This window comes from Netta rufina (genome assembly GCF_964035555.1).
Source record: "Netta rufina genome assembly, chromosome: 5".
NCBI classification, from domain to species: domain Eukaryota; kingdom Metazoa; phylum Chordata; class Aves; order Anseriformes; family Anatidae; genus Netta; species Netta rufina.
In genome coordinates, this window is record NC_140128.1 from 41,757,083 (window position 1) to 41,778,065 (window position 20,983).

Here is a 20,983-nt window from a genome sequence, read left to right on the forward strand (position 1 = left end):
AACTTTTTTTTTTCTATAGCTGTTTTTTATATGCTTCAGGAGAACATTTATCCTAAAGATTTCTGTTAAGCCCATTGCACTTGCACTTTAATTCTACATATCTTTGTAAGTGCCTTTTCTAAAGACGCTTGGTGCAAAGTGGTTACATTTTTCGTTTCATAATTGAGTGTTTTAAGTGGTTAAGCATAGTCCAAATTTTATCCAATTCCAGCTTGTGTTAATGGTGCTACGCTCACACTGCCTTAGCACCTGTTATGGATTTTGAGTCATCTGGCAGCCCGTGGGACTTAGATAAAGAAGTACCAGGTGTCCTGCCTGTCTCTTAATTGAGACGCAATGTAAACAATATAGACTTGGCAATATGGTTATAGGAATGGATTAAAGCCCAGCTTTGTCTGCTCTGATGAATCACAGCTTTTTCTTCACAGAAGATGTTATAAACCACTAAAGAATTTAGTTAGCTGTAAGGTCTGATGGAACAACATAAAAATAAATGATATACCAAGGACGTTCCTAGAAGGACAGTACTGGGCTTTCCAATGAAAATTTAAGCATCAATTATCATTTCTTGCAATAATTTACCAATTTTGAAAGTGTTTACACTGTAAAAATGCAGGTTCTCATATAAATTCAGATAAAGTCAATGCTTTTCAATGTGCAATGTGGCAGTAAACTAGACAGAAGGCAGTATTATTGACTCAGAAGCACTTAGTGGCTGCAACTTTATCTAGCCTATACTTGCCTTGCAAAATTTTTAGTCATTTAACTATAGGGTAGATACACTAGAATTAATCTCCTTTAGCTGTAAGATTAGTACTCATTAAGAAAAAAAAGCCTCTAAATGGCAAAAATGTGTTATTATAATTTCCTCAAAACTTTAATTTATTAAAAACATATTGAACTTTTTAATAGTGTAAAAAATAACTACTACTTTTTGTTATGTTCATTTAAGGAATTATGCAACTATATGCATTGAAAACAAATTTCAAAATCTGGAATGATGGGATTAATTTGTATGGATATATCTATTGCGTATTTCCTTATTTTTCATCACGAAGAAATTATACCTTAGAAATTGCCTCAGAAAGCCCTTTGGCAGTTACATTTTTTTCTGAAAGAGTTTCATTACGGGTGCTAGATATTGTACTCTGCTTAAATTCTATAGTCTGTTACTTGCTTTTAATAGTAATTTTGATTTTTGTAATGAGACACCTATGCTACCTAGTAGATTGTTGTATATAATTCACCTTCACCTGTGTGAAGCAGGTGTCAATTGCAATTTTTTTCCTGCTTTAACCTAAATAACTTGCATCAGATATGGGAATCATAAACTGAATTCTACTTTATGAATCATCAGTGTTGAGGATAAACTCGTATATGTAGAAGCTGCTGTAATTTACAGCATATCTGTGTAAACAGTTGCACAGAGCAAAATACTTACATGTAATTTTCAATATTGGCAGTATTTAAGGAGCAGAAAAGAGTCCATGCCGACTTTGAGAGTTCTAGTTGACTTGAGTTAACAGAAGTTGTAGCTGGAAAAAAGAATCTCTTTATTTGTATACTGTGCAAACTAGATGTGGAAATCACTGAAATGCAATAAGTAGGGAACACCATGATGCCACTTCTACAGAGTCAATTTTCAGAATAAAACAGAACTTTAACTATTCCTCTCAGTGTTGCCGGTTGATACTGATCACCCACCTACATCCAAAACACAGCTAGTTGCAGGGCTTCCAACACTGGATCAATAGCAGCCCAACTTACATCCTTAATTCTAAGAGCAAACAAAGAGTACAAATAGCTGTGACTCAGTATGAGTTCAGCTGGTTTGAGAACGACTGCACAATCTCTTCTTTCAAAGTGAGATTTCCCAGAAAAAAAATTCAATTTCTATGATGTCTGGGTTTTGTCCTGTCTTCCTTTAAAAGTCAAATTTTGCTATGGCTAAGTTGTTTCTTTCATCTCTAAAACCTTGGTCCTAGCCTGTACTTGCTGTCTTTTTCTGAAGGCAATCCTCTTTTCACATTTTGGTGTCAGGAATTGTAATTTACTAGGAAGAATGTGCCCAATAAAATAGACATTTTCTTCATTCTAAGTACCTCAAAATTGTAGCAATTTCAAATTGTAGCAATTAATTCTGTGGGTTTTGCACACCTTTTCAGGCCAGGGAGCAAGAAACTTAAAAATTCTACCAACATCTGCCATTTATTGTGCCTTGCTATTTCTATTTTTCCTTTGGTCTTTAATACCCTGGGAGCATTTTTTGACTGTTGACAATACTACAGATTTTTTCCTTGCAAAGAAGAAGTGAGCTTCCAAATCTGATGAGGGGGCAAATGTAAACAAAAGGGTGCCATCTTATGTAGCTTTTGTTAAAATATTGTTGATCTCTTTCATATAAATAGTGTACATGCAATCGAAAAGAAAAAAAAAAAAAAAAGAAAAAAAAAAAACAGGTGTCCATTGACCCTACAAGCAAGTAACTCTGGGTGGAGAGTTTTCATTTTCCAGTTAAGGATGGAAGCAGTACTTTGGCTTCTGCTTGTCTAAATTATTTTCCAAATGCCTGGCTGACAAAGTCATACTCTCCGCAATCATATCAATATATATTGACTTCTTAGATGATTTTGCTAACAGTTGGAACTGCCAGAGATGCTGCTGTACATGTATTTCTGACAATAGTTTGTAATTTAACCTGAAAAGGTCCGTCTTCCTATTTAGAAATGCATTCTCTGGCTTTTTTCAAAGAGCTATTTCTAAGCAATCATCAAAAAAAATCTCTTTTTCCTAGCATTGGAATCAAAGACTCTCAGATGCTACATACCATCAGTATTGTGATCACATATGCCAGTATGCAGTTACATTGTGAACCTACACAGGTGTGCACATACATATAAGCAGCACAAGTGATTTATGACAAAAACTTTCATGAAGGTATTTGATATTTTGATTTTTGTTCAGTTTGTGTAAATGATACAGACAGTGATGTAAAAAGAAAAAAAAAAAGCCAACATTTTTACTCCATTTCATGGGTCTTTGGAAATGACAGTCAACATTTATGTTAAAATTCAGAATTATTAAAAAAAAAAAAAAAAAAAACACCACTTGTGCTTTCAGTCTACTTTATCAGCCCATCAGTGAGAGTCTAGAAGTGGCTGTAGCACCTTTGGGCCTGCGGTTTGGAACTTCATAGTTGTAGGGTATTTCCTGAACTATAGTGACCTTGATGCATTTTAAATCATCCAGAAATGATCTTGTAGTCATCTATTAAACTGGAAGCTGTGGCATGACTTTTTATTGTTTTATCTGAAATGGTAAATACTTTCTTCAGACTGCTGGGAAATTACAGATTTTCTGCCATTGGTGACTTTAGGTACTTCACAAATGCAGTTGTTTCAAATTCTTTGGAACAACTGACGTACTCACCTTTTAAAGAGATTTTTCAAGCATTATAAATCCTTCCATAACTATTTAAACATATTAATAAACTGTGCCTTCAGCCCTTTTTAATTTTTCTGTCTTTGAATATGTTCCCCAGCATAATCTTTCCCCCCAGATACAGCTTAGGAAATCCATTGTGATAAAACATTTTCTGTATTTTTTTTCACAGTCTCGAGAGTATTTCAGCATATAACTACTGACCAAGTCAGTCTAACCCAAGTTCCTACTGAATGCCCTTTGAGGTGCCTGAGCCTAAAATGTAGGTGCTAAGAATCTCCACACAGCGAATGCCCGGTGTTGGATGCCTCTGATGTCCACAGGTATCTGCAGCTTCTGTTGCTACGCTGCCCTGGAAACCTATCCACATCAGCACACGCTAGAGCTGCCTAAGTCCATTCTGTCTCCTGAATAGCCACACACCCAGTTCATACCTCTCTTTATCCCTTAAGTAGGAAGGCATTTCTTTACTCTTCTTGTCTGTAAGGCAGCAGTGCTAGGAGTTTTGGAAGTGTGCTCGCTGGATTAGAGCCCACACGAAAACAACAGGAGGCAACTCAGTTGCATCAATCATCCAGGAAATGAGAATGGTTTCCAATGCTGAGGCCACATCTACTGCCTCTTGCAAGGGTGTTGCTCTGGCCATTGGGACTGAGGACTTTTTGTAATATGGCATGCTCAGTTCATAGCTGAAATTGTTCTTCGTTCCATAAAATATACTCTGCATCACAGGGAAAGTCCATGCTCATCTGTAGAGACCAGTGGTTATGGTACTTCCCTGGGAGAGGAGAGTCCCTGGATTCCAGTCACTGCTCAGGAAGCCTTTGTTATCAGATGGTCTTGGGAGCAGACACTAGAATTTCTTCTCCAGCCCTTTAATGAGTCTATCACGTAGGTTACAGAATTGTGAAGTGCCACATTCTTGATTAAAGTCATGGAAATATTAATCCATGTTGAAACTGCTTTTTTTTTTTTTTTCTTCATTTTTTTTTCAGAGTCAGGTTAATGAAATTTTGAGATTGTTATTCCCTGGATGATGATAACATACCAGTCAGTTTTCTTTAACTGATGAATACTGAATAGGTTATTTGCAAAACATATTATTTAATTCTAAAGCTTACAGGCAGAGTTTTTCCTGATGTTAGACAGGTGTAAATAAGAATGGGAAGAAAACCAATATTTAGAATGAGACAGTAACTCTACAGAAATGATTATGAGGAGATGGACAACGTAAGGACTTTAAAGATGAAGACAGTAGAAGAGGCTGGGCAATACAGGATCTTATGGAGCTTGCATGGTTCAAATTGCAAGAAAGAAAAATTGAAGACAAATTGAGAGATGTGGGTAATTAGCAAATAGATTTCCTCATCAAATGGAAAGATGACAAATTCATGGATAAAAACAAGTGGATCTTTGAAGGAATTGTTTTGGATATGAAGGAAAAAGATGATGAATGAAAAAGCACAGAGAAATATTTCACTTGTTTTATTGTGGCACATACCTGTGCGGTGCCAGAAGTTGGACTTGATGATCCTTATGGGTCCCTTCCAACTTAGAATATTCTATGATTCTATGATATATTTCCTTCCTATAGACCAGAGTCTCTTTATGGTATATAGACAAGATAAATGTTTGTTGTTTGAAGTCAAAAAGCTAAATATAAAAATGAAGACAATAAATGAAGGCAGATACAAAATACAGGGAAATATGAAATAGCAGTGATCAGCATGAGTAGTTGCATGATCTACACACCAACAGATGATATAAATCTTCCAAGATGTTTTCTTTGTTTCTTTTTAGATAAATGTAATAGCAAAGGGAGGACGATTAAAGGGTGGTTGTTTTGTGGACATTTATGGAGACCTGGTGCTAGGCAAAGGAAGAAAGTACAGAAGTGCCTGTCTGAAAATGCCATGTGAGTGAGAATGGTTGTGTTAACAGCAGGTAAGAGTAGTTTTGATCAAATGGACCAAATAGGTATCAACTGTAAAGTTAAAATAAGTAACTTGTGTTTGCAGTAGGGAATGGCAGATTCATGGTGGTATTTGAAGAGACTGCCTCATCTAAGTGGGATGTTCAGAACATGGGCCGTAAGCTGTTCTGGGTAGATAAAAATTCATTTATTGAGGGGAAAAAAAGCATAGGGCAGCAACTGAGATGTGAGGTAGGACCCTAGACAAATTGTTCACGTAGGTGGCTAGAAAAAGTTCTAGATTAGGTTATGCAGGAAGAATCTGAAGATTTAGTTGTATGCTGCCATAGGAATTTAATGAGACCTTAAGTTTTTGTTGTTGTTGTTGTTTTTGTTTTGTTTTGTTTTGTTTAAAAAAGTAATACACTCAATGCTGATGAAGAGCTATTACGTGAACTATTGTTTATCAGGCAGATTAAGCGCAAGTAGGTGGGTGATCTGACAGCCAGAATTTTGGTGCTTGCTCCCAAATGTGAATCAACAGGTCTAAAAAAGATCTCATGTCTGTAGTAATGGAAAGTACAGTATTTTCAGTATCATTAGAAATAAATCTGCAAATAATTGCAGATTTGGAGAATAAGTAAAATGGATTGTAATGCAAATGAAATTTTAATTGCGGTGACTACATCCTGAATGACCTGTAAAGGTACAATTTCTGATTTTTCTACTGTATTGATCATATTTTTCATAACAGTAACTTCTGGAAAAGTATAACGAAGTCATTTCTTCAAATCTTTGGATTTTTATTTTGTTGTTTTGCTTTTTGTGGATTATACATCAGCAAGTTTTTAGCCAACAGATTTGGGTGGGTGCCTGTACAAATAATGGGTATCTTACCTTTTTATCTGTTCTCTTTTGTTCTGGTTAGCATTTTCTTTGGAAGCAGAAAGCTCACAGCATTGTTAGTTTATGCATTTAGTCACTCTCTGTGCCAGATTCTTTCCCCATTGGTTTGTCTGTACATCCTTCCCATTCCATCTTAATTGCTGATGCCAGTGGCAACATCCACTCACAGTAAGAATACTGCTTGCATTGCCCTATTATTACTAGCCATTGAGTTTGTGTGTGCCACTCAATTTATAGGTGCTAATAACTCTTCCCTAGAGAGCAGCATTTTAAAGAAATAAATGTCCAGCCTATTAGAAGTAATGTAGAAATTAACTACCATGGGATTATGGTCACTCTTGCAGATAGTTGCATTCAAGTGCAGTGTGGAACTAGATTATCTCAGCCACAAAAGCATGACAATTTGGAGTTTAAAATACTAGAATGTTCCTAAAGTCTGAGTGAATAGAAGATATAAGTAGCCAAATCTCAGCTACTCAGTTTCTAACAGAAGAGCTGTTCTTCTGAGGAGACTGTGTCCTTTCTTAGTGCAGAATGCTGCAAGCCTTGGACTTGGCTTTCGCCTCAGATTTGTGTTCCTTTTTAAGCGGGGTTCTGTTATTAACCCGGTGCAGATGGTTTTGTGGATTGCTAAAACGCGAAGTAACCTGGCTAGCTGAATTACTTTTCTCCAGGTGTGCTAAGCGTGCATTTGAATTCGTCTTGTAGAACTGATATAAGCATGTCCTCTCCATTGTGTAACAAAAACATCATTATCCTCCTCAGTCAGCATCTGTGTCAAGACTTCTCTATTTGGTTAGGAGATAGGCACACAGATTGGAGAATGGGAAAGTCCTTGTCACATTCAAAGTGGTAACTTTCCTTCATTTCTGCCTTATTTGTGTATAAGCTTTGGATGTAATAGGATAAACTAAAAGGTTTCCTTTAGAGACCTCTGAAAGTAGAACATTTTAAAAGCAGGTAGGTGTCTCCACCCTACTTTTTCAAGAAACATTTTACCCATTCAAGCAGACTTTTAAAAACAGCTTGTTTTGATAGCAGCCTGTTCTCCTGTGGGCCTTCAGCCTTTGCTTCCTGGCAGCACCTTTGGTGCGAAAAGAGAGTGATCAATTGGGAGACTATCAGTGCCAGCATGCATAGAGTGATAAGTTAACACACCACTGGGAATTTCTAGGGCCCACCAAGATACTTCACTTCTAATGTGCTAACAAGCTCATTTTTCTACCTCTTGCCTCTTCAGTTATTTTTTTTTCTCAGAAGAGCTTAGAAGTTGAGTGCATCAGGCATAATGAAAAGCTCTGTAGGAGGGAGAAGCAATAACCCCATTTTTCCCTTTTCAGCCAAATAGAAAATTAGTTTCTGGTAATACACAAAGGCCAGTATTTTTTGTGCAAGGGGCACTGCTGTGAATCAAAGGACTCTATTAACTGCAGAAAATTCAGCAGCTGTGAATCTCCCCCAATGAAAAAAGTGCTTTTCAACAAGTTGTGAGATACGTAGTATTATTTAGACTTCAACCATCAGTTTCATCCTCTACCACTTATACATAGCCTCTTAAAAACTGTGCTATATTACTCTCCTCTCTTAAGGCTCAATACTGTGTTTATCCCCCAACCTAAGAACCTCTACAATGGGAGATTTTTTTATATTTTCTCTTGTCCCCGTGCTTCTGTTATAGCTTCTCCAGATTGAGAATTCTGCTGGGTTTCAGGTCTCTGAGGATCCGGAAGGAATTTGCAACACAAATTTTGGAGGGACAATTGTTTCACAGTTTCACTATGTAAGCAAGTCATGGTCTCAGGAAATACAACAAAGATGATGTTATTCGCTATAAAGGTTTTTTTCAGATAATATGTTCTCTTTACATTCCTTCATATTTAGATGTACTGAAATATCTATTGTAAATATTGTACAGAAAACAAGGACAGGAAGGTTTCATAGGTAAAGTTCTGTAACAGTTGAGGTATAGTTTTAATAGCTAAGATGGAGGCTGTTGTTTCCAGCTGTAATTTAAGGCTGAGAATTGTACTGATCATCATAACTGAAAACAGTACAGTTAGTTATTTAAAATGTTAGCACTTGGTATTAAAAAAATAAATAAAAAAAAAAATTGTCACTTATGCAGTTCTCATGTTTCAATTGCTAAAAAGATGTGTGCAGGACGCAAGATACTGATTCCCCTCCCACACCCCAAAAAAGAGCAGCAAACCTGAAGTGAGAACTTCCAGCCTTCCTGAACTGATCCTGAATGCATTTCTCCACAGCATGCTGGTTTGGTTTGGTTTGTTTTTTTTCTGTTTTGGGGGTTTTGTTTTGTTTTGTGTTTTTGTTTTTCTAGGAAAAAAAAAATAGGAAATTGATCTTACTGTCTACAAATAAAATATGAAAACAAAATGTGCACAAGCACAAATGCCAGGAAAAAATCCTGATCATTTTATGGTTACGTAAGAAAAGTTGAGAAGGTCTCCCTCATTCAAAGTATTGAGTCCTGCCAGAGGACCTGGAAAGTTGTGAGAGAAAAGGTTAACTGATTTCTCAGTTCAGGAACTATACGACATGAAGTCAGCATGGGAGTTTTTCTTGATAATTGTATGTTGCTGCCTGCTGCTCTACATTTTGACAGCCATTTCCATAGTTGCTTTCATGAACAGCAGAAATATTCTCTCTTTTTCTCGCTCACTTTGTGCTAACAGCACAATCAGGCCTGCTGGAACAAGCAGCCTGGAGAGGGTTCTTCAAAAGCAGCAACACTTCAAGATACTGGTCTCTTGTCAATAATATCAGAGAAGGAGAATGCAGTGAAAAGGAAGAAGTACAGTATTTTGCTGTCAGTGCCCTGCCGACAACCTGTTAGCCAGTATTTAAGGGTCCTGCAGGTTCTTTACAAATATTCTTGCTTGTTTTAATGGCATAATGGATGAGGTGTTTTTCCCAATACTCAAATTTAGCTATGTACTTATCTTAACTGCGTGTGTGTTTAGGGATTATGGAAGGAGTTTGTTATTGAAAAGTGCAAAATAAATGATTTTGTTAATGTTCATCTGTTACTTTTCATGCTATTCTCTTAAGAATTGTGAGATTTTTGTATTTAATTGTAACCAAACTGCAGCCAAATCGGTTACTTTAAAGAGAATATTTACATTGCTGTTGGAAAAGATTTTCAGAAGGTATTGTATGAGACTTGAAAAAGAGATGGTTTAACCATAATGGTTCACATTGACCTTGTGTGCTGTACAGTTCATAGCACTACAGTGCATCAGATAATCTCAGAATTATGTAGAGTTAAATTAAGTGTGTACTGTCACTGAAATACACAATATGTGTTTAACAAAAATAGGAACTCTGAATTACTTGGCATTGGTATTTAGCAGTTACAGTACATGATGTAAATTGTTCCTTAATTCTCGGCTAAACCAGTTATGAGGAGAGAGCACGCTACCTGCAAACAATTGTTCAGCATCACCTAGAACCTACAACTTTTGAGGATTTTGCTGCGCAGGTTTTCTGTCCAGCACCTTACCACCATTTGCCCTCGGACACAGGTAAGCAGTACAGTCAAAAACTGTTTTTATACAGTCTTACTTGAAATGCAGTATCCTTACTTATAAAGAATAAAAATTCAAATGTTTACATATCATTAAGAGTTACCATTAATCTGAAAGACTGTATGCACCTATTTTGAGAACTTGGGCAAAGTTGCCTTTAATTCCTTATTCTGTTGTCTGGCATCATGGGCCAATGTCTGGCATTAAGATTTGGCAAGCTACCGGAACATAGCAAGCAGATTCTATATTTTTACAATGAATTTTATTGCATTCTCCTGTATAAAATCTGAAAGTGCTGGTACTTCTTTATGTTGGGTAGTCCAAACAGATAAATTCTTTAATGTAAGCACGCTTTTCGTATAAGAAAGTTTTAAGCTCTCATTTTTAGAATGTAAAGTTTGAAACTAAAAGCCTGAGAGCCTTGCAATCACCACTTTCGTTTCCAGGTTGTTAGTTGCAAAGTTGTTTTTAAGGTGATTTTTACTTTCCGCTAAAATACGTGGTTTATAAGAGGATACTGCATTTTCAGTTACTAATAAGAAAATCGATAAGAAAATGAGTAACTCAAGGCCTTCCTGTTCTGAAATTCCTTGAACTCCTTATGATTATTTCATTTATTTTATTTCCCCTCTTTTTAGATCATTAAATATCAGTTCTGTTTATCTGAAGGTAAGACAAAGTGTCCAAAAAAACCCTTTGTTCCTATTACTTTTACTAGAGCACTAAGCTTGTAACCAAATTGTATGCAAACTTTCCTTGTTGCTCTTGTTCACACTAAAAAGAATTTCACACTGATTGAGAAATGACCACTACATCTTCTTAAAGTTTTAGTCTTTTACTAACCTCAGGTCTGCATGAAGCACTAACACTGGTTCTGGGATTAAGGTAACTAATGGTAGAGACAGTTGTTGAATGAGTAACACTTTATTGTTTTGACCTTTGTTTCTCAGCATGAACAAGTAGTACTGGATGGCAGTGGTGTGTTTTGTACCCTGTACTGTCTTTCATTGATGTTGTAAGACATTCTGAAGTGATAACGTAGGAGAGAAGGAGAAGAAGAATGTGTAACACTTGAAATTCTTTGTTCAGAAAACTTTATTTAATGTCAAATAAATCAAAGTGCTACTGTGAAAAAGCTGTAAATCTAAATAAAATAAATTTTGTAAGAATTAATTCGGTAAGTCATTATCTCAAAATTTGTTTCTTAATTGCAAGAATATGCAGAAATAAATTTTAAAATTATGAAAGCATTCTGATTAGGACTGCAGGAAGAGTGACTGGGAGATATTAAAACACTGAGATTGCTTTGTGTGAAGGTATAAACTGTAAGTGGAAATGAGGCGCAGTTTTAAAGTGTAAGTGTATAGCTGTGCCAGTTCTAATCATCAAAACCAAAGGGAAACCAAATTAAAAGGCAGTGATTTAAAACTAATTAAATCAGTACAAAAATAGTAATTTAATTTAATGTATGAAAACGTTTGAATAGGAGAAATCTGTAACTAAAAACATTGGAAGCAATAAGCAGGGATACCAGTCCTTACCACTTTTCCTCCCTAAACTGCTCAGCAAGCATTCAGCATCAGACACTTCCGTATCACTAGTATAGATCGTATATTCTAGTGCACTCTTATCAGTTCTGCCTGATCACTTTTGGAAATCTCATTTCAGGCTAAATCATTCTCTGTTCACCTAGCTCCTTCTTTTGGGGTGAAGCACAGCTGCTTTTCTCCCTTGCACCAAGCTAGTACAGAACAGGGGCAATTCCTATATTCCCTTAAAAGTTGTCCAAGTCGTACTTGCTTTCTCTAACTTGATCTAGAAAAAAAAAATCTTACTGAAAAGCTTGATTTTAGTCTTAAGCTTTCTCTCACAGGTACTAATTTTCTGCAGGAATCTCATTAATAGGAACTTGTGATGTATTTCACATTTGAGTGTATGCACATGTGTTTACATAGCAGAGAACATCACCTCCTACCCTAAGGGACATCTTCTTCTGAACTTTGTGGAGAGTGGTGGAGCTGCCCAACACATCCATGCCAGGAGCAGCCAGGATCTCCGTAGGACATAGATGCAGCACACTGTGACCCAGCATCCAAGAGCCTGTCCCCAGAGCTCTCTGACTGGGTTGTAGTTGCAGCACAGGGATACCAGGAACACTGGGTGTCCTGGTTGCAGCCTGGCCCCTTGGGGCTGACCTGTGCTGGGTCCAGGGCTTCAGGTGCTCTGGTGCTCAGCTCCAGGACAGTGCCTGGAGTAGCACTGCACCTTCTGCCTCCAAGCTGACTCAGGAGAGCACAGACTCTAAAGCCTGAAGCAGGTGTAGTTTAGTACTGTGGTCATCTGCCAAATCAGCTTCCCCAGGGCTTGGTTAGTGGGCAAACCACTGGTGTCCGGTTCTTGTGAAGGCAGACCTGTGAGCAGGGTGCCTGCAGATGGCCCTGAACTTTGAAGGACCGTGATCCCAGAAAAGAATCCACCTGATGTACTGCTAAAATACTTATTACCCCTATGTTACCAGACATGCATCAGACAGCTGTATTGAAAGATAGGTACGGAGGTCTTGCTGGTGCCAGGATTACACATAGGATTGGCACTGGAATCCTGCCTGGGCATCTACACGCATTCATCACCCCTAAGATGACTCAAAACCTTGCAGGCTACCTGCCAGACATCTCTGTGTCATCTGAAAATTTCTGACCAGCTTCTAAAAATATGTTGCAATTACTTTTTTATATAGTATTTTATTTATACCTGCTTTTTATGAAAAAAAAAGACCACAAGCAACTAGAAAATACTTCCTTATTTTAGATTTGATTGTTTAGTTGGATCACAATCTTGAAGCTGATAGTTGTCAAGTATGTTTAATTTTTCTAAAATACTATATACAATTTCTTCTTCTAAGATATATACAGAAACTGCGAAGCTACTAAAGCCCATCAACAAGCACTGTATTTTATTTTTTTGTTGTGACTCCATGGGCTGCTTTCAGCATGCCAGATTCTTCACTTGAACTATGACAGTCAGCAAATAGAGACTATGCCATCCAGTTACCAACTGTATTTTCTCAGACTGGTGTATTTTATGAAAGCCTCAGTCCTCAGCAAAAGCTGTTTCCTTCTTTAGAATGGCTGCTGCTTGATACAAAGTAATTGTGGCTGCTGCTGTTTTATCTGGATATCTAGGTTGCCCTGTTAAAATACCTGAAAAGTCCATCTTCTCAGGTTTAGGAACTTGACTAATGTAGTGAATGTATGCTTTTTTTTTTTTCTTCTTCTTATTTTCTATTTAAAAAAGAGATTTATCCCCGCTTAATCACAGAATGTAATTCTGTTGCTGCTCCTAATTTTACTTTGTGCTGACTCTGGTAAGTAGAGTTAACCGCAAAATAATATTTCCTGCTATACAGCTATTGAGTAAATCAGACTTCTGTGACACCAGAGTAGGCTGAGGAAACCGTCAATGACAAACTCAATGATATTGAAGGGCTTATTGACCCCTCGATGCTAAGATTCTGAGTTTTAAATTGTACTGATGATTTGGTTTTGTTTTTTCTGTCATCTTTTTTTTTCCTCTCTTGTTACTAAAAATAGGACCTCAGTATAGTAAACCTTGTTAAAAAGGGTCATAGTGTTTTCCTTGTGATGCCAGCAGACTGTTTGATCCCTACAGTCGTCCTACATTTTCAAGCCTGCGTTCAGACCAGTCCTGCTGCCCCACTCCCAAAGTCAGTGAGGATGCCAGCTTACAGGCAGAGAAGTGGAGGAATGTAGATGTAGTGGTGCTTCAGCCTCACACAAGAAAATCTCAAGTTCCATGGCCTGCGTCTTAACTCCATCTGCTGCTTGTTTGCTGTGTAACTTGGAACAGAGAATCTGTTCATCTTTTTGGCCCTGTTATCCCTTTGCATATTAGATTGATGGTGCTAAGCACCACTGGTGATAAGCAACGCTCCTGGTGGCGATGGTTGAACTTTGTGACCAGAAATGCAGTTAAAAACAGAAATGTTGTTTGAAGGCTGTGTGTCTGGCAGGGCTGGGAAGAGTTTCTCATTATTCCTTCTCCAGTCCAAACATAGGAAGAAATGCTTTCGTTCCAGATCAGAGGAAACCCACAAAACTTAACGAAATTTTCCAAAAATTCCACATTGGATGACTGAAGCTGAAATGTTATGCATTTCTGAACTGTTGCCCATGCATTGACCACTTGGGTTGTAGTAAGCTGCGGATCCTCAGCACTTCAAAATGATAAATCCAGTGAGGACTGATGGACACCCAAACAGATCAACTTTATTCATTTCCACTGAAAAGCAAGGAATATGACTGTCCAATTTAAAAAAAAATAAAATAAATTCCATTCATATGTACAAGGTGATGAAATTAAAGCAGCATGTGCAGTTTTAATCCTGACATTTCCTAGTTTTCAAATGTTTGACCTTACAGATTTATTGTCTTGTAACAACATTTTCTTGTGTAAGTCCTTCCATTTTTGTTTTGTTTACTGCATAGGGCAGAAGAGAAATTCCTTAATACCGATTAACCACCGTATGATCGTAAGCAAAGCTGTAGCCTTTAGATCCACCACCAAGTTTTGTAAACTGAAGTAGTGCAATAATGAGCTGTCTTACCTCTGCCTGAAGGTTTCCTAGTGTAAAGACTGGAAATTTGCCAGTGGGTTTCACAGCTATTTGATGACACAGAGGAATAGGTTTATCTAGTAGGTTAAAGCCAGGTTCTAAAGAGCATTCTTTATTTAGGACAAGGAGTAATGGTTTTATACTAGAAGAGGGTAGATCTAGATTAGATATTCAGAAGAAATTCTTCACTCAGCAGGTGGTGAGGCACTGGACCAGGTTGCCCAGAGTGGCTGTGGATGCCCCATCCCTGGAAATGTTCAAGGGCAGGCTGGATGGGGCTTTGGGCAGCCTGGTCTGGTGGGAGGTGTCCTGGGCCACGGCAGGTGGCTGGACCCAGGTGATCTTTACAGTCCCTTCCAACCCAAACCATTCTGTGATTTGTCGGACACTGGCTTTTCTGCTCATTCTCCATAAACCACTTCTTGCTGTACATCTTCCTCATGTCTGGCTCTTAGTTCTTTCTCTCCTACCCAGTTCCAGCCTTTCAGGTCTTTAGGCCACTCGCCACCCTCCTCAGCTTCTTGTCTTGCTTGGCAGCTGCTTCTGCAGTCTTCTTCTCTGCATCTGCTTCTTGCTTCCTCTCATCTTTTCCCAAAATTATTGACTTAATGCCTTGACTCAAGCAAGGTTCTGCTGAGCATAACTGATAGCTTGGCCAGCTTTGGACCGGTATTTGTTTGAGTGGCAAAGGGTAGAAGCTGTACAAAAATGATTGCCCTCTTCCCCGGAGGCCACATGGGAGGCTGAAGTATATTAAAAAACCATCAAAATGCATTAACATAGACAAGTGAAATTTTCCTGTGCCATCATTCTCAGAAATGGCACTCAGGATAACGTTGTTCCAGACAACTGGTGTGATAAAGCCAGAAGTCTTAACAGGTAGCAGCATATCAGCACCCTATCAGACATCTAGTCGGTGACATTTTTACTTCTTTGAAAGTCAGAATTGTTGAGCGAGGTGAGTCATGCAAACAGGTGTGCTATGGTACGCCTGGGTCCCTCCACCTCAGTTCACTTCTAACACAGTCTTTGTAGTTAGGGTGCCATTTTACATTTAAATAACTCATTTCTGAGGCAAATAACCAACATACTATCTTTAGAAGTTCCTAAAACCTTCAAACAGAGTAAGAAAGTGTCCCATTTCAACTTTGCTGAACAACTTTGTTGTTCACAAACAACAGAAACAGCTTTGTGTTATGGTCCTAAACTATCATAGCTGATCAAATTGCTTCATGCTAGCCTCGTCAGTTGTCAAGCCTAAGAGAAGGAAAAAAATGGATCACTTTCTGACATTTTTCAAATTCTTGAAAATGCTAACATGTTTATTTGAATTGAACTTTCTTGTTCTAGGTCAACTGACAATAAGGCTTCCTTATTTAACCCTATTTTTTTAGTTTGGATAACTAAACATTTAACTGCGTAAAGATATAAAGATACAGCATTCTACACTGAAGATTTTAAACTGAAGGGGAAACAAAACCTGCAAAATTTATATAATCACATATAATATCCACGTGTGTATGTGCGTATGTATGTATATATAGATACATATATCTAAAATCTAAAGAAATTGAGTTATTAATCAGCCTGTTGATTGCTGCCAGACTAAATATATTTTAAGTGCCATTATTCTTCACTCTTCTGGTGTGATATGTTCAGATGTGAAAATCACTTCATATGACTTCTGTTCTTCAATAGCTCTACATCAGTTTTTTAAAATGGGATTAGATGTGAATCTGTGCTTCCTGATGTCTGTCTGCAGAAATTATAAGCAAAATTTAAAGTATGACTGGAATAGTGCCTTAATTAAAATAGTTGGGGTTTTAAGGTTTTCTTTATCCAGCACTTGATAAAATTTCACAGTATGGCTTTAGTCTTTGACTCAGACTAACAAGTTTAAATGCAATGTTTTTTTATTTACGTGATTTCAGCAGTCTTGTGTTAAGACTGGCTATAATTGCTGCATACATAAAAATGTGAAACAGCTGGGGAGCAGAAGCCATATATCAAATTGCCATTTGTTTTTCCTTCTTGATTGTGTGTATGTGTGTGACTATTGAATTGTTTTCACAGACTTTAGGAAAGCGTTTCAGGCAATGTTTAGGATGTATTTTGGTTGCTAGAAATAAGGTTGCTGGATCTGGATAATGTCATAGAATTCTTTTCTTTCTCTCTCTCCTTTTTTTCTTGTAATGCATAGTTGGTAAGTATGACGCTGGATTTCAGAGCTGTTGCTTCATTGCACATAACTAACTCATCATTCTCTTTAACCTGTAGCATGAGCAGCAATTACATAATGAAATTCAAAATTCTGTTTTCTGTGCTCATCTGTTAATACCCTTCAATCTTTGCGGTTCGTGTCTCATGTCTCACACCTGTTATCTTTTATCTTCTCTCCTCCCCCTTCCTCACTTCTTTCCACTTCTCCTTCCTCATCACTTCTTCATTCTCAACAAAGAAAGAAATGCTGTGATATTTCTTCTCCTTCCAAAACCTCCACTAGAAAGCATTGGCCACATCAAGGTAAAGGGCAAAGGCTTGAAACGGAAGGTCTTTCACGCTAGCTGTGAATGGTATGCTGTGCAAAACAACAACGGTTATTTTCTATTCTCTATCTTCCACCATTTGAAATGCTTTAATTCCTTGTAAAATTAGAACAAGATAGAATTTCAGAAAATGAGACTGCATGTTTCCCTGCTTGCCTTTTTTTATAAGGCACAGTGAGTCAGGCATTATCATGCTTTTCCAGATTGTTTGGCAATGAAGTACCTAGTTCATGAACAGAATTACTGTCACCAGCTGGGGAACAAATAACAGCCCTTTTTCCTCCCTGTCACTTCAATGGCTCATGTCGGTTTGAAAAAGACAGAAAGTATTGGGCCGTCCCTCTGGAGCAGGCAGATGACGGACCGGGCAAGGAGGACATCCAGGTCACTAAATCCTTTAGGTTTATGACAGTGCTTTAGATGTACTCTTAGACTCCTTACCTGATGACCTGGGATTTTATTTTAGAGGAGTCTTTCAAATGAAATATGCTCGGTTTTGAATGTTTTTTGTGCCCATTATATATGAAATGTTAACTGAGGGAGAGAGATCTCCAGTTCTGATTATTGCACTATTATTTTAAATTATTACCAGTAATAGTGTGATGTGGAAGAAATAGCAAGTGATATTCTGGCTTACTGAAGTCAGCAGGGGTTTTCCCATTGACTTCTGCGGGACTAAGCTTCTGCCCGTAATTCATACAGCTCAAAAGTGATTAGTGGCAACTGAGGTAATTGGGTTCAATCAGCCTGTCGGTCTCTGCAAACGGCCAATTAAAATGCAGTTTGGTATTGTGCGTGCGAGTGCATAGTGTTAAAGTTCTGCACCCAGGAAGGAGAACGTAATTTAGATTGCACGTTGCCTCCTTTCCCTTCTGTACCTCCGTGGAGGCTGGCCGGAGGCAGTGTCCTGCTGGGCTGTCTGTAAGGGAAGGGCTCTCGTGGTGAGGACTCAGGGCCCACCACAGAGTAGCTTTGGGTGCTGGGTGACAAACGCCATGCCGTTATCTCAAATTCATCTTGTTCCTTTTACAAAGAAATTGGGATGTGTAGTGCATCCGCTTAGTACGATCTGTTCAAGCTTCTGCCTTGTGGGCCCTGTAGGAATTGGCCTTCTGAAGCACTGACTAACGTTTAGATGGGAGGAGATGTGTTGCTCTCCCAGTTCACCCCAATTCACTCCACCTTTTCAGCTGCATTCCCAGAACTCCCTTCATGCGCAGTGAGCCGTTACCCTTCATGTTCTCATTATAGACAGGATTCTTCTGGGTGATGGCATGAATAATCACTCCCCATCCCTACCAGGGAACTGGAGGGGTCGGTTCTCCTGGCTAGCAGGATGACACTGCCCACCTCAGTGCTGTTTCAGTCGCCGAGGGTTCTCTGCAGTCTTGCAGCTCGGTGGTTTCTGGCATCATCTTTTCTCTAGAGACGATTTTGTGGCAGTCACTAGCTCCGTGTGCGGTGCAATCACCCACAGCTGGTAAAGGGCTAGTATATGCTGTGGGCTTGACAACAGCACTGAAATTCCTACCTGCCCCTTGTGTGTATAGATTCACACGCTGCACGTGTGGAAGGCAGCACTGATGGGTTTGGTTCTTGCTGTCCTCTGCAGGCTTCTGCCCAGAGACTCAGCCGGGAGAAATTCCAGCAGCAGCAACAGCACAGGTGGATGGAACAGACTTAGCCTCTCCAATGTCTCCTCGGACTAGCAAGAGCCGAATGTCCATGAAACTGCGCCGCTCCTCTGGCTCGGCCAACAAGTCCTAAGTGTTGAGATGCCTGCAGCTTTCTAGTAACCAGCCGTCAGCAACCCTTCCTATGACTCGCAGCTTTCAGCTGAAGGATAACATCTCTAGTGTGTGTGTGCCCCATTCCCTGCATACCCTTTTTCTGTATGTTTATTTTAAACAGTGACACTGGAATTTTACTTTAATATTTTAGCTTTCAGTTGTTTTTGTTTTTGTTTTGTTTTTTAATCAAACTCCAGGCTGCCTTTTTTTTTTTCTCCCCCTCCTTTTTTTTTTTTTTTTTTCAGTGCAGTTTGTCCTCTGCACCTTTTTACCTTCCTGGATGATTACGATATCTTACCAGTAGTCATTTTTAACTCTGGTTGATCTTGAGTGACATACGGAATTGGAGACTGCAGTTTGATTACACTATATTTATTGTGCCCCACTGCAATTTTCTCTGTAACAAAGAAATATGTACAATTTGAAAATGAATGTACAATTTTAAATTGAAGTTGCATTTGTAAAGTCTTTGTCAGATGTCACAATGTTAATGCAGAGGCTGTGTACAGACTATTTATGTTAAGAATAAAATACTTAAACAGCCTTTCAAGCATTACAGTGTCCAAACAAAATAACTTGCCAGTAGCACCAATTCTTTCTTCACAAAGCAATGTATCATTTCTTAACTGTGCAGGTGGTGCCATAATCTATGCCAGAAAAAAAAAAGGAAGAAAAAAAAGAAAAAAAAAAAAGAAGAAAAAAAATCACTGTGCTGAAATTCTACTTATGCTTGGCTTCCAAATATTTTTATAATGTTTGCTTTTGGAAGTGTTATCAATAGTAAATGCCATTGAGTCTCATGTTTTTTAGCCTTTATCACCGGGCTGCTGGGTCTAGATGTATATTATTGTTTCTTACATTTAAAAAAAAAAAAAAAGCACTTTCCTGATACAAATTCATTGCTCTGATGCTGTGTACTAAGGAAGAAAAGGGAACATGCTCCAGGAGGCTGACCTGCAATGCTGATGATTCCAACCCTGTAAGTGCAGGTTAGTACACGCATTCCAACCATCCAGAGATATTTTCCTACAGCAGATGAAATGCTCACATTTTGAGTCTGGCAAACAACAAGATGCTGTTAACAAAATGTAGCATGACATCCGTACTAACTGCATGTGTAAATATATCATATGATATGGGCAACAATAAAAATATAAATTATGTATTGTCATTCATGTAGTATCTACAAATTTGTAATGGTTGAAGAGAAAACATGCTATTTAATAATACAATAAAATTATTCTTACCACCTTTTGTATATTGGTCATTCACCTCAGTGATTAGATTCCTACTGCAATTTGTAAAAGGAAAGCAAATTACACGTGGAGCAGTTAAGTGCGATACAGGGCTTGGTTTTCATTCGTATTAAAAGCTTGGTGTGTCAACTAGTTCTTGGGAGCTCTCCCTGTCTGCTGCAAGGACGCCGTATCAGAAACTTGTCCCCAGCTCTGCTAAATGCCATCTGTAGCCCTGTTTCTTTGACCATGTGAGCAGAGACAGGAGGGTGATGTTTTTAAAAAGCACAGTGACCTTCTCCATGGGAGAACTCAGTGAATGGCATAAACGGGCACTGCTATCTGCACCTCAGTTACCGGCAAATGATTGAAAAACACCCTACTTAAAATGAGATGCTTTATTTCTGGTGGGGGAGAATAGCGAGCTGCAAGTTTAGCCTCCGCCAGGCAGCAAACATCGGCAGCTGCAGGTTACACCGCACTAATTTGTATTTTCCAGGTCCTGCAACCAACACTGGAAAGTCAGTGGAGCACATTTGAAATAAAACGCTTGCTTTTGGCCTTCGGGCAAGATGTACGCGAGCCTTTTGTTGGGTGTAACGAAATCTAAACCTAGAGAAATAGCTGCATTAGAGGATGCTAATGAAAAGATGGTAATATTCTGCGTGCTCTAACAAAGGCTGAGGCTGGGATCAGTTTGTTTCTTCAGGAACCACCAAGCGACCCGCTTTTCCCCTGCTGAATTCAAGAAAGGCATTAGCTTCGTTTTAAATCATTTATTGAATTCGCTCGTCCTTTTTGGCCTCACCCGCTATCGCATTCGGAAACGAGCACTCCCGCGTGAAAATAAATAAACAGACGACCAAATAAATAAAGCCTGAAAGGTCCGTAGCTGGCAAGGTGCACAGAATTGCAAAGCGTTGGGCCGGGATGCTGCTGAAGCCGGGGGGAAAACGCAGAGGGTGGCTTGGCCGG

General features: G+C 38.5%; 1 protein-coding gene across 7 annotated transcripts in view; it reads left to right on the plus strand.

Annotated features, from left to right (window-relative positions):
* The window catches only part of RALGAPA1 (Ral GTPase activating protein catalytic subunit alpha 1), a 129,102-nt gene extending 109,094 nt beyond the window's left edge, over positions 1-20,008 (plus strand). For 5 of the 7 annotated variants that reach the window (XM_084287517.1, XM_084287520.1, XM_084287521.1 and 2 more), the window contains 2 exons: positions 9,677-9,801; positions 18,562-20,008. In XM_084287517.1, coding sequence (XP_084143643.1) covers positions 9,677-9,801; positions 18,562-18,692 — 256 coding nt within the window. In that variant the 3' untranslated portion in view covers positions 18,693-20,008. Of the gene's footprint in view, positions 1-9,676; positions 9,802-10,442; positions 10,474-16,895; positions 17,011-18,561 lie in introns of those variants that run through there. The other 2 variants (XM_084287523.1, XM_084287518.1) reach the window with 2 other exon arrangements.
* The last annotated feature ends 975 nt before the right edge of the window (positions 20,009-20,983 follow it).